This window comes from Suricata suricatta, chromosome 3, assembly GCF_006229205.1.
Source record: "Suricata suricatta isolate VVHF042 chromosome 3, meerkat_22Aug2017_6uvM2_HiC, whole genome shotgun sequence".
Lineage (NCBI taxonomy): Eukaryota > Metazoa > Chordata > Mammalia > Carnivora > Herpestidae > Suricata > Suricata suricatta.
In genome coordinates this window covers 36,893,802-36,909,356 of record NC_043702.1, presented here as the reverse complement: position 1 = coordinate 36,909,356, position 15,555 = coordinate 36,893,802, and the positions used below count along the sequence as shown (strand labels likewise).

At 34.1% G+C, this 15,555-nt stretch overlaps 1 protein-coding gene across 1 annotated transcript in view; it reads right to left on the bottom strand.

Annotated features, from left to right (window-relative positions):
* Positions 1-15,555, bottom strand: part of PGAP1 (post-GPI attachment to proteins 1) — a 79,053-nt gene that overhangs the window by 25,327 nt on the left and 38,171 nt on the right. The window contains exons 7-12 of the mRNA XM_029934171.1: positions 14,950-15,016; positions 11,224-11,329; positions 10,493-10,548; positions 9,013-9,096; positions 3,950-3,996; positions 3,510-3,561 (exon numbers count right to left, since the gene is read on the bottom strand). Of these exons, the coding sequence (XP_029790031.1) occupies positions 3,510-3,561; positions 3,950-3,996; positions 9,013-9,096; positions 10,493-10,548; positions 11,224-11,329; positions 14,950-15,016 (412 nt within the window). The remainder of the gene's footprint in view (positions 1-3,509; positions 3,562-3,949; positions 3,997-9,012; positions 9,097-10,492; positions 10,549-11,223; positions 11,330-14,949; positions 15,017-15,555) is intronic.

Below are 15,555 nucleotides of genomic sequence, written 5' to 3'. Positions count from 1 at the left end.
AACCGTAGTTACTTTGTGTAGTTATCCACACAAATAGCTTTTGTTATTTATGTGCAAGAATTTTTTCTCAAGAATTATTTTTAGGATCAGAATACTCTAAAAAGATAATAGTGCCAAAAATTTTCCTTCTAAAATTCTCATATAGTTATAATGTTAGTAGGAATGAACAGTATAATATTCATGAAATTGTTACAATGACAAATAAGATTAATAGGAAATTTGGAAATTTTTCAGTGTTTTTAGGGTAAAGTGCCCTTAATGCTGAGACAATACACACTGGAAATCAAACACCAGGCTTTGGGGAGGCTAGGCAGCTTAGTCAGTTAGGTGTCCAACTCTTGTTTTCAGCTCAGGGCTTGATCTCAAGGTCATGAGTTCAAGTCCTACACTGGGCTCCACGCTTTGATGTCAGAAACCCTCTAAGTCCTGCTGCTGTTTGCAGAGCAAAGCTATGGTGCTAAAGTATGATTAAGGCAAAATGGTGACAGGATAGTTTTCTCATATAAGTTAGGTAGGTACCTTTAGAAAGTTAATTTTTGTGTTTGTTTTCAACAATAAATCCATTTTGGTTTACCAACTTCTTGGCCTGCTGTGTTGTGTGTTTTTAAGAAACTTCTTCATTGTACCCATGATAGAAAAATTCCATGTGATTGGTATTTAAAAACTGAATTTACAAATGCTTTGCTGTACTCTATTTACAGCTCAGCCAGCAGCAATGCTAAAAGTGGTAGGATTCTCATCTGACATTGCTTTTGTTGAGATGATATAAATATGAATAAAATTCTCAAAATCTTATTAATCTTTTCAACTTGATGGCAAAATAATTTTGTGTTCTTTTTCAAATGGCTAACACACTGATTCTCATAAAAATGGAAACATTTGTTTAATAATTATAATCCTCTTCAGGTGAGAACACCTAAGATTATAGAATACTATAATCCTTGTTTTCTAAACTTCCCTCCTTCCATTCCTCCTCACTCAATAATTCAGTAGGCTTTTAATGCTGACAACCTCTCTCAGCTTTCACTCTAAAAACCAGCTGGGCCAGCTTGTTACCCTACTGTTCAGCCAGCTACTTCTTACATTTAGAAGAAACCATGTAGGGGTCTAGAACTAGATGAATACATTGTTTAATCTTTGAGATCAAACATATATGTAAGGATTTTATTATTTAAGAAGTAACTTTTTAAAAATAGGAGCAAAGTAACATCCTATCAGGTTTTTTTTTTTTTTTAATTTAGAGAGAGAGCATGAGTGGGGCAGGGGCAGAGAGGGAGAGAGAGAGAGAGAGAGAGAGAGAGAGAGAGAGAGAGAGAGAGAGAGAGAGAGAGAGAGAGAGAGAGAATTCCAAGCAGGCTCTGCAGTGACAGTGGGCTTCAAGTTACAAACTGTGAGATCATGACCTGAACCAAAAACCAAGAGTCAGACACTTAACTAACTCAGTCAACCAGGTGCTCCTCTATCAGATTTTAATTATTTACTTCCTCCTAACTCTTAAATTTGGTAGGATATCCAAATTGGAAATTCAAGGAAAGATTTATGAATGATTATCAATAGGTATGTCCTAATACTTCTGTTTTGCTTCTGCCTAGATTACGCTATAATCAGTGAGAGACATTAAAAATGTTCATATGAATCTAATCACTTTCCTATAATATTTGTCTCTTAAATACAAAGTCACAGGACTGAATATGCACAAAGTAAGGATGACCAAGGTGACAGGAAAAATCATTGCAACCATTCCAAAGTCAAGTGTGAAGTAACTTGCAATTATTCATTCTGTCATTCCTCTCTGTCAGTAAAGTTGATTATTTATACATATAAATATAAACAATCATGAACACAAATAACTAAACTGGAGTAGGAGATGACTGGGACCAACCAGATGGCTTCACTTTCTTTTTTAAAATTTCTTTATTTTAAGTTTATTTATTTATTTTGAGAGAGAGAGTGAGAGCAAGAGAGAGTGTGCACAGAGGAGGGGCAGAGAGGGAATTCCAAGCAGGCTCCACGCCATCAGCCCAGGGCCCATTGTCAGGCTTGAACTCAAGAACCATGAGACAGGAACATGAGCCAAAATCAAGAGTAAGAAGCCTAACCAAATGAGCCACTCAGGTGCCCCAAATGGCTTCACTTTCAAGTCTAAGTGAAGTACACCTTAAAAAAATTTTTTTCTTAGGGCACCTGGGTAGCTCAGTCGGTTAAGCACCACAGGACATGATCTCATGGTCCATGGGTTCAGGCCCCGTGTCGGGCTCTGTGCTAACAGTTGGCTCAGAGCCTGGAGCCTGCTTTGGATTCTGTGTCTCCCTCTCTCTGACCCTCCCCTGCTCGCGCTGTCTCCGTCTCTCAAAGATAAATAAAAAACATTAAAAAAATTAAAAAGTTTTCTTTTATGTTTATTTATTTTGGACAGAGAGAGACAGAGTTCAAGGAGGGGAGGGGCAGAGAGAGAGGGAAACACAGAATCCGAAGTAGGCTCAAGGCTCTGAGCTGGCAGCTCAGGGCCCAACACAGGCTCGAACTCAAGAACTGTAAGATCATGACCTGAGCCAAAGTCAGAAGCTTAATAGACTGAGCCACCAGGCCACCCATAAAAATACATTTTTAAAGTATAGATTTACTTGAAGACTAAAATTATCAATCCTGATATAAGATTATGGGTTATAATAAATACAATTTGGAAATTAGAATGGAGATGTTCATCAAATTTTAGAATTATTTTCCCAAGAATATTAACATTTTGTAAAAAGACTTGCTGACCTACCAGAGTTACCTAAGGAAATCACTAACAATTAAATATATCCCACAGAATACCAGATGAAGTAGAGTTATCCAAGTGCTTGACCACACAGTGATGATGAAGTTGATTTGGAAAATTACTTTACACCTCTTTGAGATGCTCACTTCCCTACTGTAGTTCCTCTCCAAAACTCAAACTATTACTCAGTTTCTATTTTAAGATAGACCATTCCAAACATGCTCTCAAATTCAATTTTAAAAATTTACCTAGCTCTTGGTATGATGCAATAATATACAGAAATAATTTATTTTTAAAATTATTTTATTATTTATTTTTGAGAGAGAGAGAGAGACAGAGTGTGAGTGGGGAGGAGCAGAGACAGAATACAAAGCAGGTTCCAAGGCTCTGAGCTCCAAGGCACATCAGCATAGAGTCAGATGTGGGGCTCAATCCCACAAGTCACGAGATCATGAACTGAGCTGAAGTCAGACACTTAACCAACTGAGCCACCCCAGCGTCCCTAGATTTAATTTTATTTAGAAAAGTGTTAACTTATAGTTTTTACCTCTGAAAGTTAAAAAAAAATTCATGTTATTCTCCATTAAATATGTTACCAGAGAAATATTTCTAAAACATATGTTAGCAAATCTCAAGTTTACTTAATACCTAAATGAATTTATAAAAGACCATACTCTAAAATGCCTATAGTCTCAAGTCTTTTTAGTATTTTTTCACTGGATATTAAAATTCTAAAGCCATAATTTACCTTAATTGTTGGCAGCAGTTCAGCTTTCCATGATAAATCAATTCCTTGCCGGCTTTGAAATGAATATGAAAATATAATTAAAGGAGAAATATATTAAAATGCTATATGTTATAAATAAACTTCAGAGGAAAAATAAACCAGCTACAGACCTACCAGTGAAAGTTCTAATGAAGCTATGTCCAGTAGATCTAATCCAATATACTCTTATCTATGCAGCCCTTTTGGGTACAAAAAAAATTTTTCCTAGCAACTATTTCAATGTCTGCAAATATTATTGATGTTAATTCCATTTATTTTCCATTTTAAAATCAATACTATAACTTAGTATAGCAGCAAAATGATTTTAACAATGTATGAAGCTATTTTAAAAAGTGTGGTGTGATTTGTGTCATTTATACTGAGAAAAATGAACAATCAAGACCCTTACGTTCAAGACTTACCACGTAGAAGTGCTATTTATGCAGCCAAATATCCAACTATTTGTATCCTGTTGAAAATAACACAAAGTACAGAAAATAATTACATAAAATAGGCAGCTTTAACATTTTACTGTTATATTTATAGGGTTAGTAGGCACAATGGAAACCTAAAATAGCAACTTGTGGTTTAGAAACATTTCCAAGCATTTTCAAAATCATATAGGTCAAGGGTAGGCAGAGAAGTCTGATGTCAACATAGATAGGTAATCAAGTAACCTAGAACAGCAGTAAGAGAGTGACCTCTGCACAACATATTGCCTAAGTAATTCTAATTTTTGAACCAACAGTTTTCGAGTTCCCCGATGCCCCTACTTTAATTAGGTAGTTACACAGTAAGTAACCTATATTTTAAGTAAAAATAGAAGAATGACACCTAGAGGTGTACTTTTATAAAAACAGGAAAAATAATCCAGAGCCAAGTAATTAAAAATAGCAATTACTCTAAGTATAGTTTGTTAGTTTATCATTCAGTACTCATTTATTCAGCAAAACTTCTATATGATTGAGAATGTGTTTGGGTTGAAGTACAACTGGAAGGGCTCAAGACAAAAGCTCGTTATCACTTTCTCAGGGTAGCAGGGGAATGCTGCAGAGATGACAGTGATACTTTAACAATATTATATATTTATCGTCAGTAGTTTATCAGCAGTATGATCAAAGACCAAAGGAAGTAGTAAGAGCAATGTTCCAAAATGTGATGATCCAACTACTGAAATCCTACAGCAAGGTATAAGAGGATTAAAAACACTGCTCAGATAGCTATATAAAATTTGCCTTAGTAAACAAAGAGGACAATAAGAAAGAAATGAATCCCTTCATTCAACCAATATTTATAAAGTCCAGTCTAGAATGGAATATATATGCTAAGCTTTCAAGGAAAATGATGAATGAGGCAGACACAGTCTCTGCCCTTATGGAGCGTAAATACAATTTCAAGACATTTCCCAAGAATACAGAAAAGAAAGCGAAAAGGGAACAAAAAAACAATGTGGTATCTGTCTGCTCTTCACAGCTGGCAAAATACTTATGTGAACTTCTTTATCAGCTACCTGTTTCCCAGAAAAATGTAACATTAAAAAGGCAAAAAAAAGAAAAGAAAATCTGCGTAGCTTAGACAAGGAAATTCTAGAGAGCTCTAAGGATCCAACCCACTTTTGTAATGGGTTTTTGCAGGGGGCCTACCCTAAGATAACCCTTATATGAAAGTTGCCAATATTCAACACTATTTATACTTTAGTGTATAGTGAATTCTGACTTATTAACAAACTGAAAAAGTATTATTCAAGCCCACCCTAAAACATCATGATTTATAATTTATAAGGTGTCAAAAGAACAATTTCAGGTCACCTAGTAAGCATCCCTAACTCAATTAATTATAAAAATTATATAAAAATCTTAGAAAAAGTCACTCAAGAAATGCCAACTAATTCCCAAGGTATACAGAAAGAAAAATGCTACTTGATGATAAAATTTATAGCTCTAAAAAGAAATCTATCTACAGTAAAACAAAACAAAACAAAAAACAATACTCTCAATAGCTGCTAAACTGTTAGGTGAAAAATTGATTAAGGACTTTATAAAAGACTTATGCTGATACCATCTGACTCCACTGATAAGTCTTTAGGTCACTAAAGTGGGACAACCAAATATTATAGATCTTCGGATAAGTACAGAGTTCTACTTATAGAACATATTTGCCACAAAAAAAGATAATTAATTAAAAATTAATCAAGATTCTTAATCTAATTTATAGAAAACATAAGGGATAGAAATACATGTGAAATGATACCACAAGAGGGGCACCTAGGTGGCTCAGTTGATCAAGCGTCTGACTTCGGCTCAGGTAATGATCTGAGTTCGTGAGTTTAAACCCTCCATGCAGAGCCTGCTTTGGATCCTCTGTCTCCCTCTCTCTACCACACTTATGCTCATGTGTGCTCTCTCTTTCTCTCTCTCTCTCTCTTTCTCTAAAATAAACAAATATTGAAGGACCTGAATGTGAGACAGGAAACCATCAAAACCCTAGTGGAGAAAGCAGGAAACAGCCTCCTTGACCTCAACCACAGCAATTTCCTTCTTGACACATCCCCAAAGGCAAGGGAATCAAGAGCAAAATTTAACTATTGGGATCTCATCAGGATAAAAAGCTTCTGCACTGCAAAGGAAACAATCAAGAAAACTAATAGGCAACCGACAGAATGGGAAAAGATAGTGGCAAATGACATATCGGATAAAGAGCTAGTATCCAAAATCTACAAGGAACTCACCAAACTCCACACCCAAAAAATGAATAATCCAGAGAAAAAATGGGCAGAAGACCTGAATAGACACTTCTCCAAAGAGGATATCCAGATGGCCAACAGACATATGAAACGATGCTCAGTGTCACTCATCCCGTCAGGGAAATACAAATCAAAACCACACTGAGATACCACCTCACACCGGTCAGAGTGGCTAAAATGAACAAATAAAGAGACTATAGATGCTGACGAGGATGTGGAGAAATGGGCACCCTCCTACACTGTTGGTGGGAATGTTAACTGGTACAGCTGCTCTGGAAAGCAGTGTGGAGGTTCCTCAAAAAACTATCATTAGAACTCCCCTATGACCCAGCAATAGCACTGCTGGGGATTTACCCACGGGATACAGAAGTGCTGATGCATAGGAGCACAGGCACCCCAATGTTCACAGCGGCACTTTCTACAATAGCCAAATCATGGAAAGAGCCTAAATGTCCATCACCTGATGAATGGATCAAGAAGATGTGGTTTATCCATATAATGGAATACTACATTGGCAATGAGAAAGAATGAAATGTGGCCATTTGTAGCAAAGTGGATGAACCTCTAGGGTGTCATGCTAAGCGAAATAAGTCAGGCAGAGAAGGACAGATACCATATGTTTTCATTCACAGGTCTAACAGGAAAAACTTAACGAAGGACCATGGGAAGAAGAAGAGGGGGGAAAGAGTTTAGGAGAGGGAGGGAGGCAAATAATGAGAGACTCTTGAATACTGAAAACAAACTAAGGGCTGAAGGGGGAGGGGGAAACAGAAAGGGGGTGATAGTCATGGAAGAGGGGACTTGTGGGGAAGAGCACTGGGTGTTATATGGAAACCAACTTGATAATAAACTATAAAAAACAAAAAACAAAAAGAATAAATATTTTTTAAATGATCCCACAAGAATACAGTCAGCTAGGGGAGCCTGGGTGGCCAGTTGGCTGAGCGTCAGATTCTTGATTTCAGATCAGGTCATGATCTCATGGTTCCTGAGATTGAGCCCTTGTGTTGCGGGGGAGGGGCAGGAGGCTCTCTCTCTCTCTCTCCCCACCTCACCCTCACTTGGCTCTCTCAAAATAAATAAACTGAAAACAAAAATACAGTCAGCGAAACGCAGAATATGGGAATTCTGTAGAACATATAACCTATTTTTTTAAATGAAGAAATGGCAGAAGTGGGGGTAGTGGCCGTTATAAAAGAGACAGAATCCATGAATCAAATGCGATATGTGTACTTTTTAGATTCTGATTCAAATAAACCAACTTAGAATTAACTGAACAAAAGGAAAATTGAACATGGACTGGATATCACATGACATTAGACATTAGTAATTAATTTTATTGGATGAAATAATGGTATTATAGTAACATGCACAATTCTTATCTGTTAGAAAAACGTATTAAAGTATTTAAGGAAGAAATAAATAAAATGCCTAGAATTTGCTTTAAAAATGCTTCGGTCAAAAAAAATGAGGAAAGGATAAATAATGGCAATGTTGTTAAAGCTGTGTGATGATTATGTGAGATTTCATTATCATATTCTACTTCTACATGATTGAAAACTTCTACAATACAAATTGAAAAGATTTTTAAAATTTACTACATGACTTTATGCTAATTAATACCCATGAAGCTTAATTACAGAAAAGGGATTCTCCAATAAACCAAATGGATAATTTGAACTTTGGCAAGGATTTTTCTCAATATAATACTAACACTGTGATTTGGAATTTAGTATTTAGTTTGGATACATTAAGACAACAGTCTAAGGCCAAGATTCTCCCAAGACAAACTGCCCAAACAGATTTTAGGCTAAGAGATGCTAGTTTCTGTGAGAGATGCAAAACTCTGGTCATACCACTAAAATTAGTTTCCATTAGCACCTAGCCCACAATGCTTGCTTATACTTTTCCAAAGATTTTACAATCTTTCCGAAGATAATACAATGACAATCTTTCCAAAGATCATACAATTTACCAACACAGTGACATATGAGATTCTAGTTCTAAAGAATACAAATAATCCAACAAAAGGGAGAAAAGGAAATAAATTATGCACAGATAAAGTGATCCTGGGAAATGCAAAAAAAAACTTTTTCTCAAAAAAGAGGGAAAAGAACTCAAACTGGGAAACAAGTTTCTGAAAGTAAGAAAAGTTGATAAATTATTAAATTATTACTTAAATATTCCTAATATAACAAAGGCATGCTATAGCATCTAACACATTTTTTTACAATGCCTAAATTATTAAGTACTCATTAAAAAGAAATAAGTAAAATAATCACTTTGTTAACTCTAGGTCTCAGTAACACTGTAACAAAAAGTTAGTATTTTAGAAAATGTTTAGTATAAAAAAACCTGTAATTTTAGTATGGTAGCCAATGGAAAAACAATGTTTACTTCATATAGAACAGTTTTGCTTAAATATAACTTTCTTTAAAATACTAATAGAATTTTAGAATTAAAGGAGATTTAAACTGAATTACTTCATCCTAAGTACAGTGAAAGTAAGTCAGAAAAAAGGGGGAAAGACTAGAGTCAAGAGTATAAATTCATAGTAAATTATCAAAGGAGCATGGATTAATATTTTTGAATAAAAAATATTCAAAGCTCTGTTCCAGACAAATATTTTTCAACTTATCAGATTTAATTAATAGCTCATAGCTAACGAGATCTATTAGATATTAGTCAAATCTTTAAAAACCTAAACTTTTAAATTTATATAAAATGTACCAATTATCTTACCAGCATAGTGCTCTGACAATATACATGAGTGTAGATTTTTCTATGATTTGCAAGAGGAAATGTAAAATATGTCTTATCAGATTCCTAAAAAAAAAAAGGGAAACATAATAAAACTATTAAGAGAATAGATAAACTCATCATTCAAATATCCAGATAAAGGAATAAGTAATTATAGTTTTATCATTCTTGGTGCTGTTAAGAACCAATATTCTAGGAGTGGGAAGATGTAAGACAGATGTAAGATAGGGGTTTCAAGTACCCTGTAGTCCTGAATTTGTCCTGGAAGTATCAGTATAAATTAATTTTTTTTGTTTGTTTGGGTTGGGATTTTGGCCTTATGATCAGGATAAAATACATTTCTTAAGTCTGTCCATTGAAAAGGCCTACAAATGCTAACCTGCAAGTCATAAACATCTCTGATGCCCAAATTATGGTTTTTAGACACCAAATAATATTGAGAGTTCCTTAGAGAAAAAAACAATTCAAAGGCCGGGGCAGGAAATGTGCAAATGAACTCAAATATTTTCTCATACTAGATAGGGAAGAAACTATCAAAGACAACTAAAGAGTAGCTTGATCAAAAAGATTCAGAAGCCTAACTTGAAATGCCTTCCACTGGTCAATGATAAAACAATTTTAATAGTTTAGATGGAAATATAAACATGTTTAAAGTGTGAGTTCATAATAATACTAGTATAATAATACTAGAAGAAAAACCCCCAAAACCATTTATGATCACTGATGGAGGAGCTTTCTGAGCCAACTTGCTATTCTGAAAACCAGGAAATCGAAGAGCCAAAGTTCCAAGCAATTATAATTTTTTCCATTTGTGATATGTTTCCCTTCTGATAAATTTAGATGAGAAATTTCCCAATACAGTGCTCCACTTAATAAAGAAAAAATAATCAAATTAGAGTGTCACCATTTTTGTATTCCCATAAATGAATTAATGACTCTGGGCATTCTTCATCAATAGCTGCTAACATCACAAAAAAAGAGTCCAGCCAAAACAAAAGCTGAATCTGATCAAGCAACTGAATCTGATCCATAAACAAAGTCACAGAAAAAGAATAGACAAAGGAATATATAAATGACACTAAGGGAATGCAATCAGCAAAAAAAGACTGTGTAAAACTCTATAGGACAAATGACTTGTTTTTTTTTCAACAAATAAGCTGCAAGGAAAGAAAAGGGGTAGAAGTATGGGAGATTAAAAGAGGAATAAGAGACATATCAACAAATGACAATATGAGGATATTATTTGTACCTTCATTTAAACAAAGTGAGAAACAAAAATATTTGACAATTATGATAAAAGTGGATAACTGAACACTAACTAGATATTATTAAGGAATTTTCATTAAATTGTTTTAATGTGAGGAAATATGTAGTTATCTTTTTAAAAGAGTCTAACTTTTAAAGATAAATACTAAAATATTTTTGAAAAAAGTAAAAAAAAATCCACTGATGGTATACTTACATTGTAAGCCACATGGGTCCATTTGGATACTTTTACTGGAACCCAGATAGATGTCCCTAAGGTAAAGTAAACTAATTTGTTTGCCTTGTTTTTGAAATAGTAAACAATTTCTCTTACTAAATGCTCATGAAATATACTTTTTTTGAAATACTTCTCAATTACAGTAGGATTTGAAAAAGAAGTTATTTCCTGAACAATGCCTATTTTAAAATAAAAATCCAGTAACATGTTATCTATATGCTCATCAGCAACTAGCATGCACATCAAGGAAAGCATCTTAAATTTATCTGGTGTCTTTACCTCTAAGAAAGTATCAATAAATAGGAAATAAATTATTTCATTTTCCAAACTGAGTATGACAGGTAATTTATTAACAGCAAAAGATATGCAGCAAAAGAAGACTGAAAAATTGACTGATATGAAAACCTAAGTTAAGATTAATTATTTTATGTGACTGTCAGAATGGAGACATTTAACTCTATCTTTAAATTTTTCTCCTTATCATATTATTTTTAGGACAAAACTTTTAAGAGCAACATCTTATAAATTGTTTTTCTACTTTTTCTCTTCCTTTGGAACCTCATAAGAAACTATCATAGAAAAATTAATAAGATATAGTAGGATTAGAGTACCTGAAATATCAAAATTTCAAAGACTTTGTCTGCTAATAATTTACCAAAAAATAATAATAGAAACTTGATTTAAAATAAAAAAATGTTATTACCACCAACCTGTTAAGTCAGAAATTATTGCCGGATTCTCCTCAAAACGTTTTGCTGGGTGTCTTATAAAGTGGTGATTCAAAACTGACAATTTCTTCTTGGGATTTTGAGTTATCTAGTAAGAATAATGATACATTCTGCATCTTTTTGTATCCACTGCGATAGTTCAATAAAACTTTGCTTCAAATAATAATGGTAAGAGCCAACGGTTACTTACTCTGGGTCAGGCACTATTCTAAGTACTTACTACCTTATTAACTCATTTAAGCATCATAAGAGCTCTAGGAGATAATAACCATTATATCTGTGTTTTTACAAAGAAACCAAAGCACACAGAAACTAAGGAACTTGCCCAAGGTCACACTACTATTCAGAGTCTGGGTCAGGCAGTCTGGCTCCAGAGCCCATGATGTTAACCATTATGCAACAGTGCCTCTCAAGTAACAGTTAAGAATAAAACATACAAAGGTGTATCGAGTCAGATGACAACTTAAGAGATCCTCAAGACTAGTGATTCCAACACACTAGTTTCCAAACTCAGGCCAGTGTCAATCCCACAACAAAGAATTCACTGGTCATTAGAGAAAATATGAATTGCCAACTGCACTTCCTTGGAAACTGCTTGCCTCTACTCTGCCCTACTTACTTTCTTGTGTCTAAATATCCTTTCTTTCATGAAATGAAAATGAGAGCAGAAAATAGGATTTTTTTATTGTCTGTTTCAAATATCATAGCACAATAAATATCTACAACTTTACACCAGTTCTACCTTAAAGAAAAAAAAACTACTGAGCATAAAATCCATTTAGAATCTACCACTATTCAATTCTGTAGTTTAAGCACTAAGGCCCTGAGAGGTAAGTGATTTTTCTCAATGACATAGTGATAGGATGAAAAAGAAATGACAGTGAGGACCCACATCTAGCAAGTCATTTCAATCCCTTAGGAAATCACCTTTTGCTTGGATATTTCTAACTTGTTCTTGTTACATTCCAATTTTAACAATTCTTATGAGGAGAATGTTCTGCCATATCTGATTCCTTGTTACTTTGACATATTAATTTAGGGGTTGGCCCTTCAAGAAGTTGAAGATCAATAAAACATTTCTTTACAGATTAAACAATTTCAAAAGAAAATCAAGTGTTTTTCATAGAATTATTTAAACCCTTTACCACTCTCTGACTCCCTTCCCTGGATAAACTCAAGTTTGTTAATGTCCTCCTTATAATACAATATACAAAATAGAATATAGTTCTTTGGATATCATAACAGTAGAGGACACTGAAATTTTATCTTCATTGATGCAAACTCAGTACTTTAATAAACTCAATATAATATAAAACTCTCACTTTTTTTAAAGCAGTCACATCTGTTTGCAACAATTATAAGTAATAAATAGGCCTTTCTGCCAAAAATTTTAGTTAAGTCAGGACTCTCCCATCCTAACTCACTCTAGGGAATCCATCCATTCATAAGTTTTCAGCTATGTCTTTTTTTTTAAATTTTTAAATGTTTATTTATTTTTGAAAGAGAGACAGAGCATGAGTTGGGAAGGGGCAGAAAGAGAGGGAGACACAGAATCTGAAGCAAGTTCCAGGCTCTGAGTTGCCAGCACAAAGCCCAACACAGGGCTTGACCTCTCAGACTGCAAGAGCATGACTTGAGCCAAAGTTGGACGCTTAACTGACTGAGCCACTCAAGCGTCTCTGAGCTAGGTCTTTTATGATAACCATCAGAAATTATTCTCTAATTCTGACTCCTTCGTACCACATGTTTGGGACTAAAGAAAGGTAGCAATCATATCCTAACTTCTTATTGCCTAATATTTAGCCCAGTCTATTACATGTAGTGAGTTTGGGAAATAGAACTCAGTTTCATATTTTGATTCTTAGCAATATTAGTTACCAAATACTTTTCATTTGTCCTTTAAAATGAGTCTGTAAAATACTTATCTATCCAGAATTATAACTTATTACACACTAGTATTAAAGTTTTCTCATCTCAAGATTTAATCAAAAACAAGATTTACATTAGTTTTATATAGTGTGTTAACTATAGTTCAATTGAAAAAATAGCTTTATGTACATTTTTTAAGGATTAAACCTCTCTGTGATATTATTGTTATTCATGGGCTGAAATGGGGTTTTTCCCTAAGCCTACCAAATGTCATTCCAAATACAACCTGGTCTTGCAATTTTAAGGGATTCTATTACTGTACCTAGTTGCACTCTCTCAAACAAACTAAAAAACAATGACCATAGTTAAGACTCACAATTAAAACAAGGTTGAAAAACTGAAAAATGTTTGCATTCCATGACCAATTCAGTGTTAATGCTATAAAGCTGATTTACTTTAATAAATATGCTAACTTAACTATAGTATCATGTGGCATAAAATGTAGTAAAATACAACAATCTAGGTTTCCCTTTTTGGGGGGGTTTCTCTCTTTTATTGCAGTTTCAGGAGAGAATCTATTAGTAGTTCTGCAGCTTTCTGAAAGGTTAAGGAAAAAACACAAATACTAACCCACTTCCAACAGAGAAGGCAAAAGAGCAAAGTTCTAAACACAATGAGGAAAGCATTACCTAGAGATCTATTGAGAAAGAGGCCACACATACTAGTCTCTCAAAGAATTGGAGCCTTCAAGGGAAAGAATCCAAAAATATCTGAGCTGAATACTTTGTCATAATGAAGAAAACTACCTAATACACAAGGAACTTTTTCTCCAAAAGAAGCCACAACCATAGTTCTCAAAACACATTTCTATAAAACAGTGAAGGACTCCAGTGAGGTTTAAAAAATGGCTGCTTTAAGATGAAAAATAGCAGTATGTTCCCAATTCATAGAAAAATATGTAATTTCATTCCCTGAATTTTGCTGGAATTCTTGGTGTCCACTACTATATACATGCTGGCAGACAAGATATGGATGAAAAAGCAATACTATAAAGGGCACTGTGACTTCCAGGTGTCCTGCTAATTGAACAACTTAGAAAATCACTAGCCTAGAGAGTTTATAAGTAAAATTTCATTACAGAAAAGGTTCAGCTTCTAGAAGTACATAATTTAAGTTTTGGCCAGAGTGGGTTATTCAATGAATTCAATGATAGGAATACCATTTCCTATCAGGAAGGTAAAGATGGTTTTTTAAAAAAATTAAAAATGTCTAGTAAGCTAGATCATGAAGTCTATAACATATTACTAAGGAAAAAAAAGATAGCTTGTAGTAAGTATTTTCCTTAAAGTTAAAAGGGTATATATCAAAATTTAAACAAGTAAAGGGGAAGAACTGGCGGGAAGATTTAAAGTATCCTATCACTATTTCACTTTCATTGCATTCAATTATTAATAGTGATCAAAGTATTATCAGATAAAAATAAAGATATTTCTATTTTGAAACTAATTACAGTTGATATAACATAAGGCTTCTACTTTTATGAAAGTAACAAAAAATATATTAAATCTATCTCTGCTGAGGGGTGCCTGGGTGGCTCAGTCGGTTAAGTGTCCTACTTGGGCTCAGGTCATGATCTCACGGTTTGTGAGTTCAACCCCCAAGTCAGGCTCTGAGCTGTCCTGCTTCAGATTCTGGGTCTCCCCCTCTCTCTGCCCCTCACATGCTCACCTCTGTCGCTCTCTCAATAAGAAATGTTAAAAATTTTTTTGAAAAAAATAACCATCCCTGCTATAACAAAGGCTTTTACTTTACTAAATATTTAATATTAGAAATACATACTTGTTTAGTATCAGCATCAATAAGATCAAAGAATGCTCGAATTGTAGTCAACTGTAATTGTTTACACCTAAAGAATAAAGTTATAAATGAAACTTTCTTTAAAAATACACTTTTGATACAAACATGCACAATTCTATTATTTAATGGAATATCTGCGTTTCCTTTACTGTTCTAAACTCTAAAAGTATTTAACAAATCATTATTATCAAGTATATATCTTAAAGTTGAAACATAAAAATAAAGCAAATTAAATCTTCCTGGAGGTTTGACAGTGGAATTATCAGAGTCCTTATGTTTCCCCGACATCTCGTCTGTCCCAGCTACAGACAACCATCTGCCCCACCTTTATATGCCTGAACTGTTGTGCTTCTTGCAGATACCACTGACTGCACAGCCAGAGGAAAGTAAAAAGAGAATCTGTAAGCCAAAGCATAGAGAGATAAGATAACTAGGGTCTACATATTTCTTACTCTTATTTGATCTATTTACATAATGGATAAAACCAACTCCTACTTGGTTTTCCATGTACTGGTCTAGAATAGTCAGTGCTATACTATTCAAGTTTCTGAGTTTGGTGACTGGACAAGAGGTCAGAGGTCCTATAGC